Genomic DNA, 17,746 nt, shown 5'->3' on the forward strand with positions numbered 1-17,746 from the left:
ATGATAGGCATGACATTTCCTAAAGACAGATTTCATGGGACCTCCCACCAAAAATCCATAGGCACAAAGTGGAGGAAATAAGGGAAAGAAAGGTCATCTTGTTCATACACCTCCTTCCCACTGAAAGGTCAACATTCATGTACTGAGAGAGACAGCAATATTGCAAAACAGGCAGCACAGCTTCCCACAAATCTCAAGGAGTCACCTTGGATGTGGACATTGAAAAGGGAAAAGAGATCACATCATGGAAGGCTTCTACAAGATCTTCGCCTGCTGAGGGGAGTGAGAGTGGGCTCTGGATGCAAATTTTCTAGGTGAAGAACCCCCTATTTCAGAAATATCTCCAAAGAGAAACTATAATGTGTCTAGACATAGTGGCCCAGTATATACAACACTTCACATCTATTTGTATTTCAAATCTAATATATTTACTGTACATAAAGACAGTTTTCCCAAAGCTGTTGCTATGGCTACAAATCAAGGAAACCATAGCAACAACCCTGTATTATGTACAGCCTTAATTGTGGATTAAGTTATGTCTCTCTTTGCATTTTATATTAAATACTCCAATACATCTAGTTTTAGTCTTTTTTTTTTCACTTTTTAATAATAAAAATTCCACAATACTACAGTGTCAAGTCAAATACACAACACCCTTGAAAAATGTCTTTACAGCATTATTCTGATCATATCTAGTAACAGCCACATCATTGTTTTTTACTTGAGATAAACACTAATGTTCACATCATCATATTTCTTGATCTTTTAAATACAAATTATTAATCACTACCATTTTAACCAAATAATTGATTTTACATCATCTCATAAGATTTTTCAAGTCTCATCTCACTCAGTCCTACCCCCAAAAAAACCAGCTCCTCCTAACTTAAACTTTCATTGCTATTTAAAAGTTTGGGGGGTTGGGCCTTTTTTAGTTTGGTTTGATTTTCCTTTTTCTTCAGAAAGTAAGTATGCAATAGAGAGATAGGAAAGGCAGAGAAGTAATTCATTCTAGATTTTCTAGCTTCCTGTCACTTCAGATGACTGACTGGGTTGGTGGCAAAATATCCTAATTCCTCTGGTTTGTTGGCCTTGCACTTTTAAGTACACTAAGGAGTTGGCATGCAGCCAGACCTTGGAGTGCAGCCTGAGAGGAACAGGTAAAGGAGAACAGAGAACAAATGTGGAGAAAAGAAGAAGGATGTTAGAAGTGGCTGAGGAACAGGAGGGAATGCTATCAGACAGGAGGAGACACCAGTGGGTGGCAGGATTCAAAAGACACTCTAGGAGAATATGAGCACATTCAACAAGGAATTCATTCAAAGAATTCTGTAAAAATATTCCTTCAATATAAGAGAAGAGAAAAAGCCAAAATTCACATCTCCAAAAGCCTTCCCTCCTATCTTCACTTCCATCACTTTATTTTCTGATAATTCATTGTGGTACTGTTTCCTCACACCATTTGGTCCTTGACAAGACACCATGTGTCCCATTTTGCAAAAAACTTGGCCACATCTATTTGGAGCATTAGCCTGTCTCACAGAGTAGACTTTTCTGCTTATCTTACATACCACAGCAGCACAAAAAAACCTAGAAAATATATAATTTTATGAAATGAGCAGAAATCCAATGTATTTGACACAATAAACTAATAATTGAGGTTTTTATGGCTATATTAATACAAATAGTATACAAATGCTTATTTGACCAAGTAATATGTGTTCTAAAAATCACAGTCTGAGAAAGCTATGAGTGTGAGTTACGAACATGAGCTATGTGAAAGCTTGTCACATGAGCATCACAGCAAAAGTTCCCTCACACAGGGAATAATTAAGTCAAAAGTTAGTGCATTTACAATAAGCAAACCACGTTCAGCTTCTTCATTATCATTTTAATTAACAAATATTAATGTAATCTGCAAATTCAACAGGGAAAACAACTAAAATTTACTAAGTTTAAGGAGTCCTTCATGACCCAAGCCAAATTGAGACAAATGTGCTACAAATCGATACCGGTCACCAGCTTTCAGGACATTCATTTCCATTTACTGTTAGAACTTCCAAGCGTGTTATCAAATTTAAGAATGAATTAAGGCCCTCACAAACTACTTCTAACCTCTGATGAAGGCAATGGTGAATAAAAATGGATTAGCATGCTCCTCTCCTCTGCAGTTATCAGTTCAGGCTGATAGTGATCAAGTGACCATGGCAGCTCTGCCTTATTCAGATTCCACACCTGCCACAATGGCAACAACCCCGGGACATGCAGAACACGCTGCCCTCCCATTTCTGAGGGATGAGGATGCTGGATGAAGCCTTAACCCCTCTGAGCTCAACAGCACCTCCCATTCCTTTCACTGGGACTACGATTCACAGCTGAACAGTTCCACTTTCAGGTGCTTGTCTATTTTCTGTTTTACAGATAATGTACTTTGGCCTCCAAAATAGTGCTGAATCTTACAGGAACAATGATTAAAAGCTATATATGTTTAAAAGGAGCTGCCTCCTAAAAACTGCCTCTCACTCATTCTGACTTTCACATTTAACTCACTAAAGGTAGGATAACTAACTAGTCCAGTAGACTTACAGGACTAAATAGAAGTGGTGAAGTATTTTCATTCTCTATAAAGCTGTTATGTGAATGAATTTCACTCATTAATAACTGAAATTTTATAGGAAAAAAAACCTAGGAGTTAATGGAAGTCTGATAGTGTTTCTCATGACTGACAGTGCTGTAACTGATCACAAACTATAGAAAGAGTTCAATTTTTATGTTACCTTATTTTGAAAGACTCCGATTTACAAATGTTACAAAGAGAGAGGAAAAGTCTGAAGAAAATGCACCACCACCACCAAAACCCAAGAGTGGTGCTAGAAATTTTGACAACTAAGACACTTTAAAGCAGGAGTCCCTATAAAACCTAATTTCATCAGACAAGTATTTTCATCACACAGCAAGTATTTTGCAAAGCAGACACACATCTGTGAGTTTTAAAGTACAGAATGCAAATACATACCTAGTTTTGAAGTAGCTATCAAGTATTAATGCAATTCTTCCAGAAAAATCCAGTAAACCTCTAGCTTTATACATTCACTAGACTCACATATGCTCGTTTCATATATCACTCTCTTTTCCTCTTTCATGCCCATACAAACAAAAGTAATCTACTTCTTCTATGGGAAGCCCAAGCAAAATGAAACATTTTTAGGACCTTATTACAACAAACACAAGAAAATTCCCTTTTGCATTAGAGGGATTGAAGGATTGAAATTAAGCTGAAAGATTTTCTTGTTTGTATAAACAAGTTTTCACTCAATAAAGGGTGATTTTGAGGTCAGTTCACTGCTCTCTCCACTGCAAACATGACAGAAATTTTAAAAATTTCAAAGCTCATTTAAGTGGTATCAGACTTCCAAAATAGCCACTTTGCTCAGAAACACCCTTGTTCAGTTTTTACAATGGGCAGGTTGCAAAAAAGCATTAGATGGGATCAGAGAAAAAGAAACCTACTGCTCCATTTGGCCAGATTGTTAGAGCCAGGTCTTACCTCTTGTGTCTTTACATTTATATATCCATAATGAGTTTTCAGAGGCTGCCTTTGGCCATTAGAAAATGGGATCCACTTGACTCTGGTTTGTCCAAAGCAGTTGAGGATCAAAGGGAAATTTACTTCATTTGTGAGACGAACGATGATCAGACAGAGGAATGCTGCAACGAAACTCACGGCAACAATGGACTTTCTCTGTAATGAAAAGAAGAAGGGAATTAAATTATTAAAATTGGGAGTCAGTTTTAATAAAAAAATACATATCTTCAATTGGAGGATGAAGGAAAAACACTTGAGAAAGCTTTACGTGAAATTATTCCTTTGGTAGTCACCTTGCTGCAGGAGCACAAGGAGACAGGTGACTGGATTGTTTTATTTCAATAAATTTGCATTTCAGAGGTTTGCAGAGTTTCTTTTAGAACTGGTTGCAAATGAGTCAGTTTTGCTCACAAAAAAAGCACCTTTTTTAAGGTTCAAAAAACATCTATCAACTTTAAATTTTATTTGCATTTGGAATAGAGATTTTATGTAAACATCCACACCAAAGTCTTCACTCAAAATCATCAGTTTTCTAGGGATGACAACACACAAAAGGAAAATGCCACCTGCAGTGACATCACACAAAGTTTACTGCTAAGATTACCATCCCTACAGATCATTCCATGCAACAGAATTCATGCTATAACTTTAAACACTTTAGAGTATTCATGTGGTGAAGTCAGCATCACATTCTGCCTTATTCCAGATTCATGAATTAACCAAGTAAGGCATTATTATTTCGGACAAGACAATCTCCATTGTTAATAATTCAACCAATCTGAAGCCTGTAATTAGTCCTCCCCTTCCACCTCTAGCTCAGCCAGTCAGCTGGACTGGAGAATGGAACTAGAGAAAGATCACAACTTTTCCCCTGGGTAACTCCCCAGTCTGCAGGTGAAAAACCTGTGAGAAAGTAGGATGGTCTCCTTATTTTTAGCTATTTTTGTAAATATTGCAGTCATTTACTTCTAGACAAATTACTTAAGGACAAACATGTCAGTTGGCATGTGCAAAGATTCTAGATACGATACTATCGAAAAGATTATTTTCACATTTCCCCCATGGGAATGAAACAATTATCATTTACACATGTTTTTACTGTACTTTAATTACATTCCAGATTTACCTAATTTGCCACAGTTTAATTACTCTACTGAAGGTAATGCTATCATTGTAAACAGTAACATGTACAGAAAATACAGGGGGAAAAAATTATTTGCCTAAGGGCCTATACATAAGTGTATTATAACACTTAATGCTGGATGACAGAATCTGATCACCCCAATTCCCATTTACCAGCTAATTCCCAACTAACCAGCACAAAACACATTTAACACCACTTATTTCACATGATGGCAATAAGATCACATGTGATGCCACGGTAAAGACAAGCTCTCCTTGCAAGCAGGTAAGATTAATCTGTCCTTGCATAACAGTGAGAATCACAGTGAGCCCACAGCAAATTGGAAGGGATGTTATGATATTCCCACAAACAAGAGTTAACAAAATAATCCATTGCAGGGGTCAATTGCATGGCTCTGTGTTCTGATGTACTGGGAGGTTACAATTTATAAGACAAAAGCAATGAGAGACTGGGCTGGAAAACTGGGGTGGAGGAGGTCACTGTGAGGAGAAAAGCAAGAGGAGGATGAAGAAGTATTGTGGCAGTGTGATTCAGTGAGGAACCTCAGCCAGCTAATGGCTGTGCAATGTAAAATTAAACCCAGCAAATCTTCAGAGGGCAGCACAGCAGCCACAACCCAATCGCAGCGCTCAGAACTCATGGAAGCCACTGCACTTTTCATCATCTGCATTATAACAGATTTACATTAAATTGCAATAAAATGGCTGGGGAGCACTTCTGTGTCACTTCTCTTTGTAGCAGATGGAGTCAGAAACATTTAGCTATATATCAGAGCCTTGTAAGTGCTAAGAGCAGCCAAGATGTGCAGTGCAAGTGATAATCATAAAGCAATGAGAGGGAGCATGGATTAGTCATATTATTTATTGCAAATCAGAACTAAAATATTGCAAATATTTAAAGGGGAATCTAGACTCTCATTCTACTACATGAGCATGTTTCAATCAAAATATCCACAGCAGGAAGCAAGATTACTTGTATGATGCTACTACCTGATTTCTACATACCCTATCTTCCTGGTTTATTGAACCTTTTACTTCCTTTTTTTTGTGCAGATCTGTTCTGAACTTGAAAACAGTGCAATCAGCTTTATGTGCTTTTCACAGAGAGTTGTTCTAAACAGCCCTTGACCTGAGAAAAAATTCAGATTGTGTAGCTAAATTTCTTGGCCTTCACTACAAAGCCACCTGATTTTTATATTTCTTTTCTTTAAATGCACTGTACTACCAGGTAAAAGAAAAATTGTGGCCTGATGGTTTTTTAATGTAAGAAAATATTGTTTGAAAAGGAAAACAGCAAAGATTTTTCTCTGTGTGTTGCTTAGCCAGAAAGAATTTGCACTAACAAGAACATTCAAATGAGAGAAAGAAATTTGTACAACAGAACAGAATTAAGGCATCTATTCAAATTGTTTTGGGAAAAAAATTTCTAGCCATATGCAAACACAATGTTTACTTATCAGCTTGTACAAAGGATGTTGATATTAAGTATTCAGTTCCCCTGCAATTTTTGTTGAAGGCATGAGATCCAACAATAGGCATTCTCTGTGGGAAAGACTACTGCAAATTGGCATTTCAGTGGCCCCGTAAATTTCACTGTAAAAATACTGAAAAACACCAAAGCACCTACTTTTTCTAGTTTCAGCCTTCTTCAAGCACCAAGTAAAGAAGTCTGATCAGTGGCCACGAGTACTCTACAGGGCACTTCTAAAAGTAATTTAATTCCCTTAAGTCCCTATGTTCTTTACCTGCTCACTGAAAGAACAAACAAAACAACCAAACCCAGGTGCTATTTGTCATTAACTGCTTTTTGTAAAATCTCCTTTACTGCAGATAAATGGATTTTATTGTTGGTCCTCTGATAAAACTTAAAATTTAGCATTTGAGAATCCAAAAATTCTACATGTCATTAGGATATGACAGAGGAGTCTGAAGCTACATACAAGGATGAATACCAAATTGTAATTTGTCTCAAAATTTGTCTGCATCAACATTTTAAATACTCACACATCCTACCGTTTGGGAGAGCTTAACCAACACTAATTAGTAAGTCTGCAGAGAAACAAATCTTATTCCTTCTTAATTTTCAGTTCTTATGAATGCAAATTGTCTCTTAACAAAAGAAATGTTTCTCTAACATGGACACATCCTATGCATAAATCTCAATAAATCCTTTTTTCTTTAAGCTAATCTAATGTAGGCATTTTGATATTGACAACATTTACATAAGAAATGTATATTCAGTTATAAACATCTTTTAAATGTATCCCATTTTTCACATACTCACTGAGGGGTACACAGCAAGACATATGTTAGAGTTTCTTACCTGGATGACTTGCATGGTATATTAGCATTGTTACATTTTATTTCAGTCACTATAGTACGTGACTATCCTAGATGGCAGCGGCAAGAACAAAACTACCCTTCTCATGAATACAGGCTCCTTCAGCAGAAGAATGAAGGAGTTCACCTTTAGTTAATGAGACTAAGTCTACCTACAGGCTCATTCCTAGTTAAAAAAAAAAAAAAAAAGGTGGTAGAAGAGGAGAATGTTGAGATCAGAGTACATGAACTGCAATACCTGAAACCCCACTGGCCCAAAAGCACTCACTAGGACTAAATAGTTTCTTCTAATTCTTTTTATTCCATCGCCACAACAGCACCATCCCACTTCTGGTGTCAGTTATTTCTCAGACACCAAGCTCATTCTGTCTAGTATGTATATCAAAATCAATAACTAGCAGGCATGAATCACATTCAATTTATATCTAGGTTGTTAAAGTAAGAATTGAAATAAAAACAGGAGTGTCATACTACTCTGCTGGATAGAATTTAATTAAAAACTTCATGGGAACAAAACAGTAACTACTTTCAGGGGTATAAATATTTGGCAACATGGTCCCTAGCACTATTTATACGCTTCATATCATCGAGTTTTGGCTAATTACCAGTGCCAGGGTGATTCATTAGTTTCAGTTTGGCAGGAACTTGACAGTCTGAACAAGTTTTAGTCATTTTTCTTTCATAATCTGTTAAGAAGTGTGAGATGACAAGATCATTTTTTTATAGTTCAATAATGCCTGACAGAATAGTAAGACACAAACATTTTTTTGTATTGTATACAGTTCTCTAGGAGGGAGGGAGGAAGGAAATATTTTCAGCATAGGAAGATAATTTCTTAAGTTGTAAATTTTGCTGAGACCTGTACTAAGTATCTTTATTCTACTTTCTAACCAGAGCACAGCAGCCTGCCACTTGGCATGTATTATATGGCAAAGACTATCAAACCACTTCAGAAGCAGGAATAAATCCCCATCCTAGTGAGTTTCACAGTAAAAACCCTTTTCACAGGTGCATAAACTGAGGTTGAAATCGACTTCCCTAAGATCACAAAGAACTCAACAGAAGAAGATTTTTACTCAACAGAAGATTTTTACTCAACTCCTAAACTTTTATTCTAGAAGTATTTTGTTTTTCAGGCTTATTGTTTCTATCACAAGTAACTGCCTGAATTTGTTAAAAGACAAAGTTGAACATGATATTATGGAAGATTCCAGTAAAGAACCCTCGGGGCCATGCCCCAAAAAGTAATTACAAATAAGCTTTTTTTCATAAATTGGTTTTCTCCAGTACTCATGCTTTCTTTTATTTTTTAGATACACAGCAGCACTGAGCTTGAAAGGACAAATGAAAGGTAAAGACTTATGCGAGGGCTTTGGGTCTCTTAGATGACACAATATGCAGTAATATTGTATTATTTTCACAATACGTGCCTTTACAGACACAGTGAGTAACTCGATCACTTTTTTAATATCTCTGCACATCATACTACTTTCATTATAGGACTGATACAGGGTTTCAGTTTTTACTCAAGTATAATACCAATTGAAAACAATAATGGCTACACCAACTGAATTTGTTTCAATTTGTAGACCACTATATGTAAAAAATCCTTTTATTTAATTTTTTCTTTTATAGTCTTGAGCATCCCATTTAAAAGCTACTTTCTATTACAACAGGGCATTAAATGAAATTCTTTCAGCACTCTAGTTCAGTGTACCTTACTGATTTCACCAGTATTGGGAAAAAACATGTCTTCCAGCTATTTCTTTTGTTCTGAAACTCCCTCTAACAGGGCTGCTGAAGAGATAGTTAAGCAGGGGTCCTAGAAGTTTTCAAAGAAAGTAAGATATATAGCAAAGATCCTTCTAGAAATAGTCATGCGTCAAGCATCATTTGCATAAAATCAGTAGCTGAAGATTTACTTTCTTCTCTTCCAGAAGTGAAAGTTAACCTGAATATGTTCAAAGACTCCACAGGAGATTGCTGTCAGTGGTTCTCTCTCAGAAGGAGAGAAGAACAAAGCTGGTAGGGTTTATATCACCAGTAAGATCTGGTTTGCTTCAAAAACCAGTAAAATCAGGATTAAAGCAATTTTTTTTTTAAAGGACATCTTTGCTAAACTGGAATGCAAGCAGCCAGGAAGCTGAGAAATAAGAGCAAAAATGAAGTTCAGTGATGAAGAAGTAATGCAAGAAATGCAATGTACCTAAAAATAGGTACTTACAATGAAAGAAACGTGTGCGTTTTATCCTGAATGTGTCTCTCGTAAGAAGGTACCTTGAGTCAGGACTGGTGTTTAAGCAGGTATGAATAGAAGACACATAACTTATGCACATCCTTCTCTGCAGGAGCTCTGGCCTTTTCTATGGCTAAGACAGCTCAAGGGCTCTCAAAACACAGCTCACTGTACCTCTTGTGTTGCTGTCATTTGTTAAACTTGTTACTTAATTCAATTTTCATGATGATTCACAATTCACAGGTGGTGTGTCTAGGTTCATAGCAGCTCAACAAATTCAACCATATCTTTCATTAAAGCCAAAACTGTGCAGAGTGAGTTCAGGCTTACTGGGGGAAGACCTGAGCAATGAACAAAACAGTAATCAGCACAGTCCAAATAACTGATGTAACAGCAGCAGTCTGTATTAAAAACTTATATAAGAGATAATCCTCCTATATGTAATCTCCTTTTATTAGTCTCAGGTAACTGCACAAGTTTCTTACACACAGCATTTTCATCAAAAAAACCCTTTTTATTTACTTACGTACTCTTATTTATGTAATAGTATGAGATTATGTAAGGTGAAGAACTTCCAAGTTTCAAGGAGTAATTGTTGACACAGTTTGAAGGCCTTCCATATGCTATCATGCATAAGAAGCTACCACATTTGGAAAGCCCCAGTGATTCTGAGCCCTTCAAATTGCAGAGCATGACCAGATTTCAGGAATTACTTTGTGTCACGATTCCCTCTTGCCCTAAACTCGAAGCCTGATAAGAAGGAGCATTTATTTGTCTGGAGGTATTCTTATCCCTTCAGGTTTTCCAGCATTTTGAGCTCCCCATATCCCATAGTTCTGCTCTTTGTTTTATCCTTGCTCACAGCTGAACCTGTACTTCCTTCAGCTGTCTACTCCTGGCCCAGGGTTCCCTATGCCAACAGCCCCCCTCCACCAGGAACAAGCACATCATTAGCAGAGCCCCAGTCTCACACACCACAAGGTCACACCACCACCAAAGAAACCTGAACTTCTGAGCAAGGCATGCCTTTGGCTAGCCTGCTACTTATTTTATACTGCAGCTGAAAGCTGCCCAGGAATTTAAAAGATCTATCCCCATAAAATCCCCATGGCAGCAAAGCACACTTTAAATAAGGTTGTTGATTTTTCATTCTATAAGATCTGTTAAGAATATTTAATCTAAAACTCCAGTTACTGATTCACTGATGTCCTTCACAACCAGGGTGAACTTAATCAGTAGCTGCAGATGCATATTATATAAACACTAATGTAGTCTCTGCATGATAAAGTAGTATTAAAAAGAAGAAAAAAAGAAAAGCCTCTGCAGTACAGCTCTCAAATTTATTTTTTTTTTACTGGTGCTGGATTATTGCCCAGCTCTTCTTATCAATACCTTGGCAAGCTTTCCGACACACACAGGCTGACACACGCCTCCCTATAATAGAACTGCTGGTACGAGAATTTGTGATCTTTCAACCTGGCAGTTGGTTGTTACTACTTATTGAAGTAGTACCTGATTGTAGCTATTTTTCACCTGCTGAGAAAAGTTCAAAGAAAAAAAACCACCCATCTGTGAGTATTAACTCTTATCCTGCCAGATATACCTCACTTAGATGACCTCTCTTTCTCCTCTATAGAAACATGCAAAGAGTCATGATCAGCCACATCCTAACACTGAATCTGTAACTGAGGGATTTTCACAAACATTCTGAAAGGCACTCTATAGCCGCCAACATTTTCATGAAAATCCCCTTCAAAAAGTTCATTCTTGCAATCAGAAATAGACTAAAACATGCATAAACCAGCAGAAAAACAACAACAAAAAGCCCCAAAAATACATCAAGAAAGACTCTTAGAAAATAAAATACCAGCAGACTTCTGGTCAGCAGATCTTTATATCTGAAACAAGATGTAGTTATTAAAAGTCTTCTGCATTTTTCTGCTATTCTACATGAAATACCAGAAATACTCAATTTCTTGTTTCAAAAACTCACAGGAAAGGTAATTTGATGGCTTCTAAAGTGAAAGTGAGAAAAATTCAATTTTTGCTCGCAGCAGTAAAATCATTAGTGTGATTGGTATGCAGCAGCAGGAATGGATGTTAATCACATACCTACATGTTTAGTAAACACTACACTGGGATGTAACCTCTGGAAGTACCAACTTCTAGATAAGAAAGAAAATAATCAGACAAATAAAATTAAACACTTGACAGCAGCCCAGAGGCAGAAGAAATGAAAGTAAATAAAATGTTGTAACAACCCCACATTCTCAGGCTGCACATCTGTGAAGAAAATGTCTTTTGCTGGAAACCTTCACTTGCCTGCAGCTCACTTCTGCCTGTGGGGGAAAGTTTATGCTACACAGCAAAAACTGCATAACCAGAAATTCACACAAATGAATTGCAATTGCCTACCACCATCTGGACAAGCCCAGACTTTCTTCATTGAATTTTCTTCTGTAAAGATCCCTGACTGCCACGCTGGACTTAACAAATTGCTGAAATTAACAAAGAATTGACACTATGCCTCTGCTTCCTTCTAAAAGCCATCTAACACTGGAAGACAGAGGAGATCTTGCCCAGCCTGTTACTTGGCAGGACTCTTGCTCTGGCCCTTCACACCAGCCTCATTCCACACTATTCTTTGGGCTGACAGCACTTTTGGAAAGTTCCTCTGGATGTTCTCTCTGCCAGTCTCTGCAATGCACCTGCTGTTCATAAGCATGAAAAGAAAACAGAAGCAGGGAGTCATTACTGATTTTAGCCTTGCACCCTCAGCCAGCCAGGGCACCCTAACACAGTGCAGGTGAATGCCTTGCTCCAGAGACTGGGATGCAAAGCCTGTCTGGTGTGAGGAGCCATGTGGGCTCTTTAAGGTCCAGCTGAATAAAAGGCTGGCTTTGTTCTGAAATATAAAAATATTGAAGTGATAGACATCTCCTTCATCAGGCAAAGGTCCAAGTTCAGAAAGGAGAAAAAGAACTTTTTACACACTGGTCTTCACAAGAAAAAAAGGAGGGTAACTGTGAATTAGAAAGAAGCTGTTCTTAAGCAGACATGAGAGATGATGCACTTCAGCCAGGCTGCAGGAAATCTTTTGTAGTCTCTTCTCTTTTTTTCGTTTTTCTTTTTTTTTTCTTTTACATTTGACCAAAAGATTCTCCAGGACAGCTGTAGGAATGTTGTCCTGGCTTGGCAGGAGGCAAGAGCAGCCTCTATGGATGGCCTTTCACACAAAGCAAGGAAACCTTGGGCTCTAAATTCTTTTGGCAATTTATCTGTTTTCCATCAGACATGGAAATCTCACTGTTTACTTCAGATAAACCTGCTCCAGCCTATTTCATCCGTACATAACTGCCACACATGTCATCAGAAAAGCAAAATGTATTATTCAATGCCTCCAAGCATTGTCTGCTCCTGGCACGTTGAGGAACATTGCAACAGGCGTAACCATTTATAGCCAATCAAAAGCATGACCTAATTACAGAGAAGGCTGGGCTGAGATCAGCTATTTTGTAACGGGAATTTGAAATTTTCTGCCATATAGCTGGGAGCATGCTACAACTAGTGAGGGGGAAAAACACTTTCCTTGCTTAATTCTTGTTCTTTTCTGTGCGCTGTTTTCTTAATTGGAAGCTTAGAAAAAGGGGTTGGAGAAACCAAAAAAAACCAAAAAACAAAAAACCAAAAAAAAAAAAAAAACACCACCAAAATCAGGACACCAGCATGGCAGAATCCTCTCTGAAGAGAGACTTTAAACTATTCCTGTGGCTTAGAGACTTTCAGGGCACCAAATCTTCCAGTAAAGGAGGCACATGAAGGATGCGGGATTTGCTGGGGTGGTCATATTAGGGTCCATTCTAAAGAATGCATGTTCCAGCACAAGAGCAATATGCCACAGGACACACATGGAATAGGGAGGGGATTAAGGGGGTGTGTTTGGATAAAGGCAAGCAGAACCCAGCCAGGCACTTGTATTGGAAACATTAATGATCACATCATTATCACAGCACTGCAGAACAGAGCTTTTCATCTAGGATACACATCAACTGCATTAAACACTGCATGCTCCTAGCAGCACATCCAGCTATTTTATGATCCCAATGAAAAACAGGAGGCAGGCCTACATTTTAAATCTTTTTGAGGAGGGGCTGCACTGAGCAATGCAGTGTCAGTACCAACACAGAGGGGCAAACGACCTGTACATTTTTGGCAAAGATTTCTTTCACTGACGTGATCTGACCCTGCTCATACAGTCGTGGGAAGATGTTGCAAAGCAGCAGGAAATTAAACAAAATTTCTTGCCCACTTAATACAATTGTATTCCTGCTAAAGGTAGGAGTCTGTTCATTATTCATCCTTGGATAACATGAGCAAGAGGCTATCAGAAGCCACCACAAAGGAGACTTTCCAGATAGCAAAGATTATGCAGCACTGCAGTTACAAAACAATGATTGCTCACATACTGCACAAGCAGTTGATGACATATCCCTCCATTGACTGGGGAGCTCCTCAAATCAGGGCACTGAAACTCAATAAAAGCACTGATCAAGGTAATGCCTTCAATTTAATTATGAGCTTTATTGATCGTGTCTTCTCTTTATAAAAAGAAAAAAAATGTGGGGCATGGAAGGGGAAGTAACCACACAGCACTGAGCTGCAATGGGACTTGGCAGAACAGATTCCTTAGAGTGGGAAAACTTTGCCTTTTGTGCTGACCTCTCCCTTCTAGGAATTAGGAAACTGTTTTTCACAAACCTCTTTTCATCAGAAGGAGGCAAAACACAATTTCATGTTTACAATGAAATCCCATGACCTGAGACTTATTTTGTGAATACATGTAGTTGAATGGGATACCTGCAGCGGAAAAGCACCCAAAAGCCACAATCAGGAGTCAATCTCCGTTGTGATAAAAGCTGTAAATTCTTTGGATGCATTATTTCTGCACAGCATCTCAATAGGAGCTAGAGAAAATCATAAAAAATGATAGTTTTCCAAAAGACATTCTCCCAAGCAGTAAAGTTTAATCTCTCACTGATCTGTTATCCTGATAGAACAGTACAGGGACAGTAACATATATATCCTACCCAAACACACATTCCATCATCGTATCACACTCCTCTCACACTGGGTGAGCTAACTGAATTGAACTTGACCTTCAAAGCCCTTGGAATGCAACAAAATATCTCTGTTTTCTGACATTTATGTGTGGCTTTTCTGCATGGCTGCTTTTATTGCCTGGAAAATAATGGCGAAAGCAATGTGTACAAACCCACTACAAACACTGACAAATCACATGAAAGGAAGACAGATTTATTCAGTGTAGATTACTCCACAGCTAATCTAATCAAATCCAAGTTTTACATTTTTAAAGTAGATCAAAAATTCATAGAGTTAGCATTTCAATACAACAGATATGTATTACAGCTTGATTTTAATCTGCAAGTGTAATTGAACTGATTTGGATTTTCTGTGCTTTTATTTTTGCTTTAAAAAGCTTTATGTGTTTCATATGAAAATGCATCATTGAACCAGCATATGCACAAGAAAAACTCCATGAAAAATTCATACAGAAGATTATCAATCTCTGTCTAATAAGGCTTAGATAAAAACACATTTGGACATAATTCTATATTAAAAAATGAAAGGGCTACATGTGGAAATGCAAATATATCCTATTTGTAGCTTTCTTAAACATAAAAGAAACCACTCCTGGCCACTCTATCAGAGCTGATCTAGAACATTTTGATGGAAGAAATGCAACACAATGAAAAAGCACCTTGCACAGTTTTCCATCCTTCAGTCCATCAAACACAGAGAGACTGCCATGGGTCAGAAATTATTGCAAACCCCTGGATCCCTGCATACACATTCTACTCATTTGCATGCAAGAAACAAACAAAAGTACTACAAACCCCCAAAACATTCAAGTTAAGTTTCATTTTTGTGTAAAACATAATAAAGATATAATCTACTGTTCAGGTACTTGGTTCATTGACAGCATATCCAGCTACTTTCACCAAACAAAGCCAGCTGTGGAATTCTGTCCCTCCTTCATATAAAGATATCTCTAATTGATTCAAAGGAGAGCAAGAGAAAGCCAGAAGCACAATTAAATTTGAACAGGAACAGTAAGAGAAATATAATTTTTTTAATTCTTTCCCAGGGCCTTTGTGTATGAGTTACTCAATTTGCAAACTCAGGATCCCTCAACTCCCACTTGAGTTAAGTCTGGTGTCACCAAACCCAGCTTGTGAATGTACTTGCTGATGTCTGTGGGACCCAGTACTGCACCTCCACAGCTTACAGCCACAGGGGAACTTCCCAAGGTGCCAGCTCTGCAAGCCTTGGCCCGGATATGAACAAGTCCTCATCTTTATTTTTGCAGCTGGTGCAAGGAAGCAGGTTCTGCCCACAACCCTTCTGTAGGACATGAATCTCTCCCACACACTAATAGCCCTGAGGCCATATATTTTCAATTATCTTAGACTCCAATCTGGTCTACACCAGTAGAATAAGGCCACCAAAACCTTAATGAATTCATCACAGTGTCTCAGAGGTTACAGAAGGGTTTTTGCCTTTCCAGCAGGGAAACTGCCAGAGACACTACTGAGATTAAATAATGCCCTCCATGACCCTTTGGAAGTACTAGGCAAAGGTGAGTTTTCCTAAAGTTCATTTAAAATCAGAATCACACTCAGTTATTTCTAAGAACAGATCCCAGACACTTCAACATCTACAATATTCAAAAAACACGTGTCATGAATGCAGGAATGTTACTCTTACATTTACTGTTTCATCTTTTTTCAGAGTTTTCCATTATTCCTCTCACAGGTCTTCACTTTTATTAGTTTTTATCTCCACCTTTACCCCAGTGCTGGATAGGCAGCAGTTACCAACACAAGAAGGAATTTGCATAGGACATAACATCCCACTGCCCTGTGGCCACAGGCCACTGGCCATCTTTCATTGTGCCCACATTCTCTGTCAGAACACTTGGGTCTGTAGTAGTTTGTACAGTCATTACAAGTTTTAAGAGTTTATGATATGTTCCAGTCACTAAGAGCCATAAAATCAATCCCGTTGCTCTGACAATAAAACAGCATGAGATTTCCTCAGTGAACCTCTAAGTATTCTAGCCATAAATCTCAACAAATAATGCTGTTTGTTTAAATTAACACCACTATACAGATTAATGAGACAAGTTGTCCACCAGTCAGGGGAGGAACACAAAGATGCATCCTAATGTATTTCATTTCCAGGTTCATCCATTTCAGTGTTATATAATGTGACATTTACATATTACTGAAGAAGTTACAAGAACAAAAGGCACATCACTAATCATCTGATCATTTATCATTTGATTTTAGATGCCAAAATTAAAGATGCCCTTCCTTTTTTGTTAGATTTTTTTTGGTACTTTTTTCATTAAAACAACAATATGTGAGTAATAAGAATATTTATCTGCAATTTCCTTGCTTCTGCACATGTAACTAATCCCAGAGCACTGGAAAATAGATTTAATTGGTTGAAACCTTAGGTCTGTTGGGACTCCCACAACTTAATTCCTAGAAAATCCAACTTCGGATGTTAATGTTCCAAGACATTAAATCCTGATATTTTCAATTTCTCATTCTTAGTTATTCAGCATTCACCACAAATGTCACTGCTCAAATTTCAGCCTGTCTTACTCCATTTCCCTTTGTCTGAAAGCTACTACCTCACTGAGTACCACAACATCTAATTTTATACTCTCTGACTATGCTTAGATACTCTATTCCTCCAAAAAGTCACACAGTACTCCTTATTTTGCCAGATAGTGACTCTACTTCAGCAGCTTACTACCCCACAATACTGTTGTCAAATTTTCCTCTTTTAATTACTTAAAGGAACTGCAATATTTAATTCTTTAATTCTTTAACCCCTTCCTTTTGCAGTTATGCCTCAACTTTCCATTTCAGTTAAAATTCCCTGTCAGTTTCTACTTTCATAACTGTTTTTAAGAACCTTGTACTTAACTGCTCTTCATTTATACATAGTAATCTGTCTAGTTGACTAATTCCATGCTAAATTCCCCCTGAGAACATGATCTTTCATCTTGTAATAATTCTTTTTTTTATCCTACTAAATAGCCTTTCTCTTTCTGGGACCAGAGTCCTCTGCAGAGCAGCAAGTGTATGTGCCCCTTTTTCCTGTAGTGGTTTGGCTTTTGTTTCTCTGTTATGACACTTGCTCCTGTGGTTGCTGTGATGGTCATGTGCTGCTATATTTCAGCCCTGTTAATAGCTTTAAGACTTTAGTACTGAGATCCAGATGTTCTGATTGGAGCTGTGTTAAAGAAAAAGAAAGTATTGTTCCACTTAGGCCGTGCAAAGTGCCCTCTGTGACAAGCAGAGGGCACTTTGGGAGTTCACAACACTACAGTGAAAGAAGGTGCTTTG

General features: G+C 37.8%; 1 protein-coding gene across 9 annotated transcripts in view; it reads right to left on the minus strand.

The window, feature by feature from the left end:
• ST6GALNAC3 (ST6 N-acetylgalactosaminide alpha-2,6-sialyltransferase 3) overlaps positions 1 to 17,746 on the minus strand; it is a 235,656-nt gene that overhangs the window by 113,620 nt on the left and 104,290 nt on the right. For all 9 annotated transcript variants that reach the window (XM_064428593.1, XM_064428594.1, XM_064428586.1 and 6 more), the window contains exon 2: positions 3,548 to 3,742. Coding sequence is in view for 7 of the 9 variants with exons in the window: in XM_064428586.1 (XP_064284656.1) it covers positions 3,548 to 3,742 (195 nt within the window). In the remaining 2 variants the exon portion in view is untranslated. The remainder of the gene's footprint in view (positions 1 to 3,547; positions 3,743 to 17,746) is intronic.

Source organism: Passer domesticus, chromosome 7 (assembly GCF_036417665.1).
Source record: "Passer domesticus isolate bPasDom1 chromosome 7, bPasDom1.hap1, whole genome shotgun sequence".
Taxonomy (NCBI): domain Eukaryota; kingdom Metazoa; phylum Chordata; class Aves; order Passeriformes; family Passeridae; genus Passer; species Passer domesticus.